Below are 15,307 nucleotides of genomic sequence, written 5' to 3' on the forward strand. Positions count from 1 at the left end.
ATTGATATGTGCAGCAAGTGTAGGCAAAAGGGTGACTTGTTGGTCTTGGGATTGACTGAGATTTTAAAGGCCATTAAGAACAGATTCCAACAAAAAGAGTTTCAGAAATATTTAAACACTTTGTTTAATCATTCTCAAAGAACACTGTAGTGCTGTCATGGCTCTTTACTGAGAGCAGTGGTTTTAAAGCTGTGCAATAGAAATTTTCTTTTTATAACAATGATCATTCAGCCTCCTGAAATACATGATGCATTTTACTGTGCTTTTCATCTTGAGAATGAAAGTAGATGCCAAGTCAAAGTATGATTATTACACTGAACATAATATTGCACGCCACAAATGAACTGCTATGAAAATTGTCTCGGTGTCACTATCCCACATTTTAGACATTTGAAAGTGCTAGAAAGGAGAAAATCAGTTATTGCATCCATCCATCTTTCTTTAAAAAGTGAACAGCATCCTGGTATCCCTCTTGATCCAGTGCCTTGAGCCTGGGTAACGAGGGAGGAAACAGGGCCTGGTTTAGCCTTATGATGTTATCCTTGGAGAACTAAGGGTGGAAAACGATTGAAATTTCAAAACTTGTCAGGTTATGACATAACAGTTTGGAAGGAGATTTTTAAATGTTTCCAGTTAAGTAGTGCTGTACAACTATAAACTAAAAGTAATAAGTAAGGCTATTAATGCTAAAAACTTACCACAACGCTCATGTTGGCCAATCTGAGGTGAAGCTTACTTATGCCCTTATGTGCTGGGGATATATCCTGGGGGCCGCTAAATGGTGACACTGTTATTGTGCGTCCCAAAGGAAGAACAGGAAGACTGTCTGTGAATCCGCCATCCATCCATTTCTGAGGAAATCAACATTCTTCAATAACATATACACTCTTATGCTCTCTATACACTCTCATTTTTGTGCAAACTGTGATACATTTTTATTTTTCTCTGATAAATAGAAAGTTAAAAACAGTCTTTCTTTGAAATAGAAATCTTTTATTTCTAACATTATTAATCTTCTATAACATTATAAATGTTTTACTGACACTTTTAATCAATTACTTAAATTGATTAAACATTTTAATGATTAATATTTAATTGAACAACATGCTTATAAGCAAATTAATCACACTGTATATCAATATTATTCGCTGAGAAAAGCCCAGAAAATAAAGATAATTTAAGACATTACATTGTTGTCAGATAAGCAAATCACTGAATAGATATATTGCAATAAATGGCTTTAGTAGTCTATATATTTAATTGAACAAGACTATCGGTGTCCATCAACCTTCAGCAATGAATTTTACAAAGAATTTGCCAATCTGCCATGCAGATTTTATTACAGTATTCTATTTAATAAGTTCATAACAAATGTAGGTTAATGGGTTTTAAAGGGCATATTTTTTGCTTATATACAAATTGCCATTGGCTTACATTACAACTCTTTCTGAATACATGATTTTTTGTTAAAGTAAAAAATAAAAATAAATAAAAAGGGAGGTGGGGAAGGTGGGGGGTGTACATAATGACTGCGTTCTTTTCAACCTTTCTGATTTAATAATTCATGCAACAGAGAGTTAAAGGTGTTTAACACATTTTAAGCTATGTTTAAATTGTACTATGACAGCGTTACAAACACCAATATACAATTTCTGTATGTCACTTCAAGATATGAATTTATGTCTAGAGTCTAAGTATTCATTATGTTATTATACAGTAATACAACTTGATGCTTTCCCATGACACACTTGAACTCCATCAATGCAACTTCATAATTGCTTTGGCTGAAAATACCACCACATTTGGCTGCTAATGTAGTTGTATCAGACCTCTGTCAGTGTAGGGGGCAAGCAGAACCAAAGAGTTGGTTTGCTCATTCATCTAAATGAAAACTAAACATCAGCTCTCAGCAGTCACAGACAGTACTGGAGCCAAGAGAGCTGGTCGTATAAGACACCATTACCTGCCCTTGGAACTCCACTGGCTTCACTCCAGCATAGACCGGCACAAAGCAGCTGGCCAAGAGCACCTTTTAAAACAATACCGTCATAATACATCAATACAATGGACAGAGGAATAGAAGGTTATAAGTCTAAATGATTTATACGAGTGCCCGTGATAAAGAAAAGAAAAATCTTTAGTTTTACATGTGTGGGAACTTGCAATAAAAAAAGAAAAAAGATGTTTCTTACACCTTGTATACAGGTACACATCTTATTAATGCCCCCAAAAAGTTTTATACACACTACCGTCCAAAACATTTTTAAAAAGTTTTAGAAAGCCTCTCATTCTCAGCAAATCTGCATTTATTTGATCCAAAATAAAGTTAAAAAAGATTTGTTTTAGGCCTATTATAAACAGCGGTGGTGCTTAATAGTTTTGTGGAAACCGGGATATATTTTTTTCCAAATTTCATTGATGAATAGTTAAAAAAATTTCAGCATTTTCTTTTTTTTACAAAGTTAGTCTTTATTGTTGCTTATTATGTATATATTGCATGCTTGCTGAATAAAAGTATTATTTACTTTCTTTCCTTAAATAACAATTTCTTTCATCATTTTTTAGTAATATTTTTTCTTCATCATACTGACTCCAAACGTTTTATATAACTATATATATAACTATATATATATAACTATATATATATAACTATATATATATATATAACTATATATATATAACTATATATATATAACTATATATATATATAACTATATATATATATATATAACTATATATATATATATAACTATATATATATATATAACTATATATATATATATATAACTATATATATATAACTATATATATATAACTATATATATATAACTATATATATATAACTATATATATATAACTATATATATATAACTATATATATATAACTATATATATATAACTATATATATATAACTATATATATATAACTATATATATATAACTATATATATATATATAACTATATATATATAACTATATATATATAACTATATATATAACTATATATATAACTATATATATATATATACACACACACACACACACATATATATATATATATATATATATATATATGTGTGTGTGTGTATATATATATATATATATATATATATATATATATATATATATATATATATATTACACATACCTCTTTTATGCTGTTTTTTTTTAAATGGAATTCTTTTTTTCTTTTAGGGTGCATTGTGTACATATATATATATATATATATACACAATGCACCCTAAAAAAAAGAAAAAAGAATTCCATTTAAAAAAAACAGCATTAATACAATTACTTAAATACACACACACACACACACACACACGTGTGTGTGTGTGTGTGTGTGTGTGTATATTTAAGTAATTGTATTAATTATCTGCAGTTTTTTTATTAATTTTTTTATTATTAGTACAAACAAATGAATTGCATCATTGACCCTCAAACAAAAAGAAAAGGATGCCAGAAAAGACAGTTTATATCATTATGTTAGATGGACTACTGAAGTACCAGCGCAATTTGTTCACAATTTCAGATGGGAATGAATTAATTAACTCAGCAGCAATTTTCCACAGCAGTAACTCTGTCAAGTGACGGCACTTATGATGTGTCTAATTGAATAGGCAAGTTCCCTTTGGGTTGTGGGCATCACTCTGGTAGTTGAAAGATAAATCATTGTCCATTGACCTCAGGCATGAATACCTTAATTAGATCTTCCCTTGAGGTGAAGCTGGACACCATGCTGTTCTTGTATGTCTTTGAGTGTGTTATTGAAACATGGAGGCGTTCATTGGCTAACTGGTGGGCATTGGCTGGGAGAATCTCTTCGATGCCCTCCCTAGAGGAAAACCAAAGGACAGATGCTCATTTGTTGTGTTTGCATAATTAACAACCTCAGTGAAATCCATTTTTCCCTCAACATCATATCGTAATTACACAATCTGTTGGCTGAACCACAGAGGTAACGCAGGAGAAATAAGGAAAGAAAAACCCACTCAACGTTCCATTTTAAGGATATTTCATCAAAATGAAGCCTGCTATCCGCTCCAAGCGGTATGTCAAGATTATCAGAAGCCCTCAGAGGTTTGTGCACATCACAGATATTATTCCCTTCAACAGAAAGAGAGAAAAAAAAAAAAATCCACCGTTTCATATGCCAGCAGTAGATGTGAGACATTTCTGCATCGGAACGGCACTATCTACAAACCATTCAAACCTCATTCTACTGGAGCCAGGAACAGTTCGTTTTTTGAGGATCTTCACAGTTGTGCGAGGCTATATATATATATATATGTGTGTATGTATGTATGTATGTGTGTGTGTGTGTATATATATATATATATATATATATATATATATATATATATATTCCTGTACATGTGAAACAAATGTGTTTTTGGAAAGCAAAGTCAAGGTATTTCTTCAGCTCTCTCAGTGTCTCTCACATGAATTTACACAAACACTTCTATTTGAAGAGAACTTTTAAGTTAATATTGGAAATTATGTTTAATACTCACAGAGGCCAATCGAACAGAAACGCAATGTGGTCTAATCATCCGCTTACATTTGAAACTCTCTTAAGAAAATCTTGATGCGACACTTTCGTTGGAAGTGGCTAGGGAAATTTACCCACCTGTCATCGTGCATCACACCAGCACTGCAATAAGTTTGACTAACACATACACAGTGAAAATAATTAGTCCCAGGTGTGATTTGTATGTGGTTGTTTGTGGGAATAAAGTGCAAAAGACACAAAAGTTACAATGCAACTATCATGATTACAGTTACATTTATTTTCATACTGAAACAGACATTTATCATACAGTTTAGCACTATTTATATCAATTAAATAAATAAATATATATTTATTTAAATACACACGTAGGTTACATTAAATGAAAGTATGGGAATTTATACTGCATTTATTTACAGAAGGATATTATGTTATTATATCTCAAACTCCTTTAATATGCGCGACTCAAGTGTCGTTTATGTTTGATGACCTTGCAGGGTGTTCAAAATGAATGCATTTTGTCAAGTGAAATGAACTTCAACAGATATCCCATTCTCAGAGAGAAGGGAGCCATGAACACTGCGTAGGGACCCTAATGATCAGAATGCAGCATGGAGCTTTCAAGCTTCAAAAACAATGCAAAAGCACACAACAAGTACCATAAAAGTGATATATATGACTTCAGGGCTATAATCCAAGTCTTTGATAGCTTTGTGTATGAAACAAACCAAAATCGTTATTTAATTCAGTGAACAATTAATAACTGCAAATGGATTATTGAGTCTCAAGAACTAGTTGAGTGCGATTTGCGAATGAATCATTCAAGTCAATTTTGTGCTCCAGATAAACAGATTGAAAGGGACAGACTCAAGCAAAAGGTTAACTAATGTGTATTGTGTGAAAATATAGCTTCATATAAGCTATAATTATATCTACAACTTTTGATACGTTATGCTGTTTTTATCATACTTTTTGACGCTGTAGTCCCCAATCTTAATTACATACACTGAACAGTACATTATTAAAAAAAATCTTCTTTGATGTTCCACAGAATAAGGTTGTATATGTGTTGGTCATAATGTTGACTAAATGAAATAATTTTTGTGGGGTGAACTATAGAGAACTTGCTCCTCCAGCTTTTCTTGTCCACCAAATTATTTTTAATGAACTCTAGTTTCTACTTTTATTTCTTTTCTTTCTACACATTCTTAGTTTATATGTTTTATATGATACCTTTGTGAGATTAAATCAGTTTCTATAATAATAAGACAGAACGGCACCCACTCTTTTCAGCAATAATGCTTCCACTATAAAAACAATGTGCCTCTTAAAACTGATGCTTCACAGCAACTGAAAAAGTCTCCACAATGTCAATTGAAGAAATTGGACACCTATTATTTTACAAATGCATTTTATTTAAAACACTGCAATGGCATCAGAGAAAAACATAAAAGCAGTAGCATAAGAACAGTAGCAAATAAAAAATACTTTTTTTCTTGCTTTTTTTATATATATAACAAGGTGTTTTCAGTGCAAAGTAATTTTGATCCAGCCTCAGTACTATCTATCGCAATATTTTAACACCATTTTGAAATTTAATTTGATTTTAAATGAGGTGAATATAGTTGAGTGAAAGAAACAGCTGAGTAGGATATCTTACCTAGACAGCCTTTCTGATTAAAATTCTGCATGCAGGAAAAATATTGCAAAAAACCCTCTGGGGTTAATTTCAACCTAGTGAATCATTTTTAGTTCGATCAAAAAATTATGTCTGAGAGCCGCATTTACCTCAGTTCAAGCATGAAGTCATATCCTGGCGTCACAGCTCCAAATCTCTGACTTCTCACATTACTGGCAAACCTGTAGGTGAATTGCTTACAATGCTGTAAGAAAACACAAAGTCAGAACATACAGGTAAAGAGCTCAGTCAGTTACATGCTTGAGCCTTGGTGATGCAACTGTGAGAAATCTGTGGCTTCTACAGATCTGTTGGTTTGACAGGGAGCACATCAATCACTTTCAAGTCTAAACAGGTCAGTCCGTTTTTCCAAGCACAATGAGGGACACTGCTGATATGCAGTCCATTTTGAGCTCTGTTACTTAAAAAATGTAATAAAATAAAAATAATGGATTTGTCTGCGTTTTAGTTTCTCAAAAGAGTACAGCAGACATTCAGATATCTATACTTTAGTGAAGCTCAGGCACTTAAACTTCATTAAATATATAGCTTAAATATTTAAATTATGAATAACAATGCAATGATTTTTTAAATTTTTTTATAGTGATGCATGTAATTGTATACCACAAAACATCAGAGAATTCATAAAATCTATTTCCATTAGTTATTTGTGCCTTTGATCATTTAAGTGCTTTTTTTTCTTGCCAAAAATAATGTCACTTCCTCGTTTCAGGATGTCATTAAAGGACTGGCTTTCTTTTTTTTTAAAGGGCTAGTGGTCTACAAAATGACAATGAAATAAAGGACATCGAATACAGAAAAAAATAAAAATACATTTTGTTTAAAATATGGAAAGGGGAAATAAGAAAAGCTGGAATATTTCTAAATGTATTCTAAATGTTTTCATGTTTGAAGTTGTGCATGCAACTCTTTTAGTAAAATAGGCAACATTTTTAAATGAACGCTGGCACTCCATTTTTAACACATTTTACTAGTTTGTTGACCAGCATACCGCTGTAACATGTTCTGGGTTGTAGCTGAATATCTTTACCTGTAGTTTATCAGGAGCAGTGATCATCACAGTGGCCACTAAAGCACCAGCTGAAGCTCCAGCGCAGGCTTTTAAAGAGGACAGCAGCTTATCTCCGTGTCTCAGTAACGCCTCTGTTACCCCGAGATGATATGCTCCTAAAAACCCAGCCGCAGCAAATGATAAATTCACCACCGTCATACCTGTGTCCAAAAGAAAGAGGCATTTTCATTTTAAAGATTAATATTAAAGTCTGTGTGTTGTTTGGTTTGGAGAGTAGGCTACAGATAAGAGATACAGATTTCAATCCATGTGTAACTTAGCCTACCCTTCATATATAGTCTAGGTGCGACCAACCAAATAAGGCTAGTAACGTTAGTTGTTTAAAACGATATTCATTACCTGTCAGATTTGATAAACTAAAGCCATTCAGTAAGGTATCAAAAATATGCACGTAACAAATTATATGCCTACTTAAATCATTCAACGTTACTTATTTTTCACATATCGGACAACAGTACTTTCATAGGACGAGTTTTGTTTGACAACATAACACAGCGCATGCGCACCCAGCTTCCGCGCTTTAAGTTTCAAAATAAAAGTAATTCGTCAAGTAACGTATAATGTAGTGGTTCTCAACGGGGGCGTTCAGAGAACAACAGGGGGCGTTGGAAGCAAGATTTTTTAAAAAGGGGGGCGTTCAGGTGTTCACGAGTTTAAATATATAACGCAAATTGTTGTTCATTTACTTTTATTCATTTTAAGCATTTAGTAATTTATTTGTAATAAACACTTTAAGTGGGCTCTTTAAAAAGTGTTAGGACTTAACATAATATGTTAAATTATGTTGTAAAACATTTGCGCAGAGTGTGACGTCATGTTGTGTGTGCACGCGCGTCTATGGTGCGCGTGAAAGAATACGTCAGCAGCTCTCAAAAAAAAAAAAAAAAAAAAAAAATTCTCCGCAGCCGCTCTACTCTTGACTGCAAGTGCACCGTCAGTGTTGTAGGCTGTAGTAGGTAGGCACTAGGCAGGTTTTTTTGTGTGTTCATTTCTATTGCATTACGATTGAAAGCAGTGTCAATAATGTCAAACATATGATGTGCAGTCAAGTTCGGGTGTGTGTATGCTGTTTAAATTAGTGTGCTCACCGATACTCTTGTTGTTATTCGCGGAGTTTTGACGAGTTGTATTTTGACGACTTGATTTATTTCTTATTCACCAAGTAATTTACTGGTCAGGCATATTGTTAACTCACAAGACATGGATAATTAAAATATATTCTGCAATCACATTTTTGTAATGTATTCATTCCGCCATCACATCTGAGCGCGAAACGCTGCTTGGGTAGTTTCAAGAATAAAAATAAGTAATAATACAATAATAATTTAATATATTACATTGTAGCGTCTATATAAATATGTAAATGATACACTATTCAGGAACTGTATCTAAAATTACTCTGAGTTGGTAAATATATAGCTATACTGTTAAAAAACAGTATAGTTTTGGGGTACAGTATATTGGGGTCCGTAAGATTTTTAAATATGTTTTTGAAAGAAATTTCTGATACTCACCAAGACTGCATTTATTTGATCCAGAATTCAGTAAAAACAGTAATATTGTGAAACATTGCCATTTAAAATAACTGTTTTCTATTTTAATATATTTAAAAAAAGGCAAAACTTGCCTTCAGTGTCACATGTCACTTGCTGTTTGAGTTTCTATGTTAAGGATTCTATGATTAATAAAACATAAATATATATCTATATCTATATATATAATATATATATATCTATATATATATATATAATATATATATATCTATATATATATATATATATATATATATATATATATATATATATATATACTGATCCCAAAGTTTTTCACACATTCACGCACAAATTACACATTTTATTTGTTCATCGTTCTCTCATTTGAAAAGTTTGTTTTTGTCTGAATTTTACATCTGAATTTTGAACAATATCTAAAAAAAAAAAAAAAAAAAAGTCTGTAAAACTTGCATTGTCACTTTGTTAAGACACTTGCATAAAAAAAATTATAAAAAATAAAAAAAGAACCCAAGTACGATCCCAATACATATGAGACATAATGGATAAAATGTCATGCAGACAATTGTAAGACCTAAACTATGGAGCTTATAATATGACAAAATGATTTGAATTTGAATTGTGTAAATTTGAATTATTTGCAAGTGTAATCTAACTAAATTGAATTTTAGGTGGTAGTTTAAATAGTTCTGAATTTGATTTGTTTTAAACGAATATTGAACGTTTGAAATTTAACAAATTGAAATGTTTTTATGGCTGAATTTTATAGACGGTTTCAACGGCAACAACATAAACAAACGTTACTGCGCATGCGCGCTTTTGTGGCCCAAACTTAACTTCCGGTAGAATCAATAACAAACAACAGAGTTCTGTAGAAACCTGTATAGAAACAAGCAAATTACATTAGCTAGCAAGTATGTCTAGTCAGTATTATTTGGGACTACCAATTGAAGAAAAGGGCCGTTACTTGGCCAAACTTAAATGTGACAACGTTACACTGCCAGACCCGTTCAACAAAAATTTGAGGCAAACATTTTTTTCTACAGACCTGTCTGATTTACCGGAGGTCAGTCAGGTAAATATATTTGAGTACTTAGTCGAGAAGGAATGTGTGTACACAAGGGAGGCGTTCAAGGCATATCGCAGCTTGGATGCCTATAACTATTTTCATTCCGGAAAAGTTAAAATGATTCTTACACACACGGATGGAAATACCTGTGTCGTTTACGGGGAAATCGAGGCGGGTCAGACGCTTTCAAAGAGTTACTCCGCCTGGATCATTGCGAAGAAGTCCGGCGAAATCCAGAGTGGACATTGCACCTGCATGGCAGGGTAAGTATGGCTGGCTAGCTAACGTTACATTTTACAATAGTATTTAGATACACTTTTTCAATACTTGCATTTATCCCGTTGGTAAAATGTCTATCTGCATCTATGCAGCAATGGAGAGGTGTGTAGCCATGTGGGTACGATTTTGGTTGCTGCGGAGCAGTGTGTTCAGGATGGACTCCAGAGTGGCCCATCTGTCACTTCAAAACCAAGTGTATGGTCACGGGTGACTAAAAAGGTGAGCATTTTAACAATTATTATATTTAATAATTATATCCTAGTCTTTTCAAATATCAGTGTACAATTGGTGGTATTTTGTACAACACTACATATGTAAATTTTCTTTAATAATTATTTTTATTATCATGTATATTTTTGTATAATGTACATTTCAAATATCCTTTCAGGCTGATCCACAACCAGTAGCTCAGTGTGATTTCTTGAAACCTGGCAAGAAGATCAAGCTACAAGCTCCCCTCTGCCTCCCCCCACTAAATCCAGATGGGTCACCAAAAAAGCTTTTTAAAGCCCTGAAAGTAAGTTATAGTTCATATATCTCTAACAAATCAACTAGTCTAATGTAAAAGATTCAGTACTATACCAGATACATATACATAAAGATACATATAGAAAAGATACATATATACATATACATAAATATACATATATACACACACACACACACACACATACATATACATATATATATATATATATATATATATATATATATATATATATAGCAGTGAAGGTACGATCTTTTCACCATTTACTTTAGGAAGTTGTGCCAGGCTGTGCTCTCTTTTCCGTCATGTGTGACAGCAGTGAGACAGACACAGCCTCTGAGTCAGGTAGTCAGGATTTCATCAGCAGTCAGGGAGAGCAGGATGCTCAGGGAGAGGAACTCAACATGTTCAGCAGCTTAGCTCAGCCCCACAGTGAGCATGGTAGTGCTCTGAGCTGTCCAAAGTGCACAACATTTTATGAGGCCTTCATTAAACTGAACCCAGATCAAGTGGTGGAACTAGAGAGAAACACTAGAAAACAGAGCATAGAACCACTCTGGCATGATGCGCGCAAGCTACGCATAACAGCAAGCACAGCCAGCAAGGTGCCTCAGCGTGAGACAACTGACCCGGCTAAGTTTATCACTGAACACCTCTACCCAAAGTTCCAGGGGAATATGGCCACAAGGTATGGGAAGGAAAGCGAGGGACTTGCTAAGGAGCAGATTAGGGAGAGGGGCTGCATAGTCATGGACAAAGGGTTGGTGGTGTGTGCAGGAGACCCATGGCTGGCAGCAAGCCCTGATGGCATCATTGATGACAAGCTGCTAGAAGTAAAATGCCCTATCACACTCAATGCTTGCACATCCCTTAATGATGCACTCACTGCCACAAACCAAGACATCAGAGTGGAGGGCGGGCAGTACATTGTGAACCCAAAAGGCCCCAGAGGTTACTACAGGCAGATACAGTTAGGGATGCACTGTCTCGGGCTGAAAACATCCTGTCTTGTTATTTGGACCCCAGTACAGCACCTGGAACTTGATGTGCCTTATGACAATGGTTTTGTCTCCACATATATGCAAAGGCTACGTAGCTTTTACTTTAAACACATGCTGCCAAAAGTTGTGGATGCATTTGTAGAGGGAAGACTGCAGTTGAGTGACAGCTACATGAAAATTGTCACAAAAGCATCTTAATAGTGCTGATCTGAAATAAGTTTTACAAGAAAGTTTTTTGTCTTAAAGCATAGGTTGTTCCTGCCTTTTTGAGCACCAAGCTTTTTCACTTTTTACATCAAATACATTAAAAACGGAAATCGTAGTCTATAGTACTTTATTCATCAGTCAATAAATCAGTTAATCAATATTTGTTGGTGTTCATTAGTGAATATATCATTTCATTTTATAATTACAATCCATTTGAAACATTGTGATACAAGTTCAGCACTACAAATATCATAATACATGTGTTTGGTATTTTAATATATTTAATTTAAGAAAAAAGTAATCCCGTAGGTAAAAGTATCAAATTAAAGAGTTTGTTCACCCAAAAATGAAAATTCTGTCATTCATTTCTCTCCCTCATTTCGTTCCAAACCTGTAAGACCTTCGTTCATCTTCAGAACACAAATGAAGATATTTTTGATGAGATCCGAGAGCTTTCTGTCCCTCCATTGACAGCCTAATAATTAAAAATAGCTTAATTTGTGTTCCGAAGATGAACAAAGGTCTTGCAGGTTTGGAACGACATGAGGGTTTTTAGGTGGTGAACTGTCCCTTTAAGTTGTAGTTAAGTCCTGCTTTATTTTGGTACAAGTGGTTTCCCCAGATTTGTAAGTGCTGCACAAACAATTAATATTTTATCTATTGTGCAAAGACTGTTATCATTTCTCCGTTTGACCATACTGACTGGCAGGGTGTTCCGCAGAATTCTGAATGTCTTCAGTTTTCCTATGGCCCTTTCCACGTGAATTCTCACTCGGGACATTTTTCTAGAGTGTGTCACCTCTAATCCTGTCAATTGTTTTCTTCCCTTTGTAGATGCTGGTACATGAAGACGAACACATTTGGTGGCAAAATATTCGGGAAAATTGAAGCCTCGATCAGCCATTACATGGTCTCCTTGTTCAAGAAGGTCAATTAAGCCTGAATTTTTTGTTATAACCTTGTCACTAGCACGACCACCCCAGACTTTTGATAAAAATGTAAAAGCTCCTGTTGGACTAATACCAACAAGGAACTTCACAGTATTATGTGATTTATAATGGGAGTATGTGACTGCCCGTGTTTGCAAACTAGTTGGCCTCTCAATGAACACTTCAGTACAGTCTATTATACATCTAACTTGTTGAAAACCTGTAGTCTTGAAGAGGGTGGGGAGATTTCTTCTGATATCTTTCCTGGATGGCCACCGGACAAGGCATTGTAACTCTTTAGCCATCACATCGAGCCATTCATGAAAGATGTTTGAGACAGTTCCACAACTCACTCTGAAGCGAAAAGCGAGGTCTTGATGAGTTAAGCCTAGACGAAGCTTCATCAGGACCACAAGAAACTGCTCGGGAAGGGTAAGTATGGTTGATGATGCGTTCCATGTTGTTGTCAGGTAAGTGAGGAGGGTGAAAAACACAGAAGCAGATGGTAGACCAGTGTAAAAATGAGTGTGCTTGTCATCATTTAAAATAAAATCAGACGGACTGCCAAACATGTGCTCTTGTAGTCGTTTTTCTTGAGATTCCAGTTTCTTCTCCAGTAAAGCCATTTTTCTTTTTAATTCAATGTTTTCATTTTGTAGCTGGTCAATGTCTGCCATTGACAGATCTGTACCCACAGCAGTGCATCCTTCTTCAGGGTCAGCGTGGGTGACCTCTAAGGAAGGTGAATCCATAGACTCAACCACAGATGGTCTCCTCTGTCTCCTCTGGTATCGCTCCAACTTCTGTGAACCATCAATGGTGTTTTTATGAGCGAAAACTGATGGAACATAATCTGGATGGCATGGGTCCACTGATGGCGCACCTAAAATAAAGACAGAAACAGTTTGTGTTGACAGTATTGCACCTTGCTAAGCATCATACATGCATGCTTTGCATAATCCATAACTGGTTTCATGTGCATTTCTATGATATTGATTAAAACTTGATTAAAAAAAATATTAGTAGCCTTTCTAGTACAATGAAATTAGATCAAAGTCAAATTTATTTCACAATGCACATTGTTTTAAAGCAGCTTTACAGATAAAATATATCAGTGATAATGTAGTAAATTCGTCAGTGAAAATGTAGTAAAAGTCCATATTTAGTACTTCATTTAAAGCTTCATTAGAAGAGCTTATGCATTATTGTATTTATGTCCCCAGGAAATAAGCCAAAGGTGACTGTTAGTTAAATAATGTAGTTTATTTTTATAGCATTGATGGAAAAATATTGTGGCTTTTATGTTTGATAGACATCAGGTATCATAACGCTAGTTTAAATCATAGCGCAGCTAAAATGTATCAACTAAGACATTGAGCTAACGTTACTGTGTAAAATGAATGTATACAATGTTACAGCTGACGTTACGTGTGTAGCTGCTAGTAATCAATTTAGTTAAACACATAACGTTAACTATTGCAGGCTTGTTACTGGTCAGCTAGCTATTATCTGTTGCTTATCATGAGTTTCTTACCTGTAACGAAGTGAGTGCTACAGATCCTTGAATTGTTGCCTGGCTGCCAAGCCTCCCTTCGCACAGCGGTGATCCATGCTCGCCGTCTCCCTTCGTTTTTAGGAAACCGAAACATTTTTATTTTCGATAAGGAATTTGTTCCAGAGGTCAGGTTGCATCCCACAGCACAACAACCTGAGCCCAACTTCAGTCTACTCATCACCTTTATTTTAACTGCGTTTGTAGTCGGCGCCATAATTATTACGGATAAACAACACAGACCGGAAGTTAACTTCGGGCCAATGCGTAACCCCGGCAACGCGCGTGCGTGCGATGAAACCGTCTATAGACATGTATTTTCAAACAGCTAGTTTTTTTGTTCTGAATTCGTATAGTGCAAATATTCAGTTTAAAAAAATACAGATTCAAGTTTTCAAGATGAAGAAATTCGGAACTTCAAATTCAGTTTTCTAAAATTCAAGTTCAAAAATTCAAGTTCAAAAATTCAGATCTTACAGAAAGTAGGTCACAGGTCATCCACAGGGAAGAGTAAAGGATCTCAGATAAGTCGAACAGAGCATTTTGGCTGCACTGCAGTAGTTTTCTGCCGCAAACGCGGTGGTGGTTCAAGAGAATCCGTGTATCTTTCGTTCAGTCGTTTTTTTATTTAATATTAAGAGTAGAAAAATGAGAAAACAGCTTGAGTATTAGATTTCTTCTAATATTCTAGTAATAATAGTCCGCTGCAGCAGTTGCACGGAGCTTACAAAACGCGTGTATTGCAACTATAGGCTACATTTAATTTTCTCATCAAACAACTAGACTAACGAATGGCTCGGCACAACAGAAGACCCTAGAAAAAGGGCTTTCTCTCTGTGTAGACCAGCAGTTGGTCTGAATTTGCCTATTTTCTCGACTGTATAGGCTAAGTCACGTTTTATCATGAAATACGCTCTGATTTATTCCAAAGTGACTCAGGCATATATAATGCATTTAATGTTAAATAATCTAAATGTTGACTTTCAAAAGT

At 34.4% G+C, this 15,307-nt stretch overlaps 2 protein-coding genes and 1 long non-coding RNA gene across 5 annotated transcripts; 1 reads left to right on the top strand and 2 right to left on the bottom strand.

The window, feature by feature from the left end:
* Positions 1-99: 99 nt before the first annotated feature.
* pnpla4 (patatin-like phospholipase domain containing 4) lies at positions 100-7,780 on the bottom strand. Of its 2 annotated transcripts, none has more exons than XM_082165028.1 (7): positions 7,621-7,780; positions 7,240-7,421; positions 6,299-6,393; positions 3,700-3,835; positions 1,964-2,029; positions 699-851; positions 100-550 (listed from the first exon to the last, which is right to left on the bottom strand). In XM_082165028.1, exons 2-7 carry the CDS (start codon positions 7,417-7,419, stop codon positions 419-421), a joined length of 762 nt encoding a protein of 253 aa, XP_082021154.1. In that variant the 5' UTR covers positions 7,420-7,421; positions 7,621-7,780; the 3' UTR covers positions 100-418. The 2 variants fall into 2 exon arrangements, with proteins under 2 accessions (XP_082021154.1, XP_082021155.1); XM_082165029.1 differs by having other exon boundaries at positions 7,693-7,753.
* A 1,833-nt stretch (positions 7,781-9,613) lies between these two features.
* LOC309495957 lies at positions 9,614-13,335 on the top strand. 2 transcript variants are annotated; one of them, XR_014204902.1, is made up of 4 exons: positions 9,614-10,128; positions 10,233-10,359; positions 10,529-10,657; positions 12,670-13,335. It is a non-coding gene; the product is annotated as an uncharacterized lncRNA (long non-coding RNA). The 2 variants fall into 2 exon arrangements; XR_014204903.1 differs by having other exon boundaries at positions 9,615-10,124.
* Positions 10,832-14,606, bottom strand: LOC309495956 (uncharacterized protein). The gene is made up of 2 exons (XM_082165890.1): positions 14,299-14,606; positions 10,832-13,647 (listed from the first exon to the last, which is right to left on the bottom strand). The coding sequence occupies exons 1-2, from the start codon at positions 14,531-14,533 to the stop codon at positions 12,431-12,433; spliced, it is 1,452 nt and encodes a 483-aa protein (XP_082022016.1). The 5' UTR covers positions 14,534-14,606; the 3' UTR covers positions 10,832-12,430.
* Positions 14,607-15,307: the final 701 nt, after the last annotated feature.

Source organism: Leuciscus leuciscus (genome assembly GCF_965113295.1).
Source record: "Leuciscus leuciscus genome assembly, chromosome: 3".
NCBI classification, from domain to species: domain Eukaryota; kingdom Metazoa; phylum Chordata; class Actinopteri; order Cypriniformes; family Leuciscidae; genus Leuciscus; species Leuciscus leuciscus.

What these genes read in the sequence shown, in the direction of transcription:
- pnpla4 (XM_082165028.1), bottom strand. Translation starts at nt 7,419, where the DNA reads ATGACGGTGGTGAATTTATCATTTGCTGCGGCTGGGTTTTTAGGAGCA. An exon ending in CAAGGGAAGATCTAATTAAG is followed by an intron (nt 2,030 to 3,699) that starts GTATTCATGCCT and finishes TTGTTTTAAAAG; the next exon opens with GTGCTCTTGGCCAGCTGCTT. An exon ending in TGGCCAACATGAGCGTTGTG is followed by an intron (nt 551 to 698) that starts GTAAGTTTTTAG and finishes TTCCACCCTTAG; the next exon opens with TTCTCCAAGGATAACATCAT.
- LOC309495956 (XM_082165890.1), bottom strand. Translation starts at nt 14,533, where the DNA reads ATGGCGCCGACTACAAACGCAGTTAAAATAAAGGTGATGAGTAGACTG. An exon ending in TAGCACTCACTTCGTTACAG is followed by an intron (nt 13,648 to 14,298) that starts GTAAGAAACTCA and finishes TCTTTATTTTAG; the next exon opens with GTGCGCCATCAGTGGACCCA.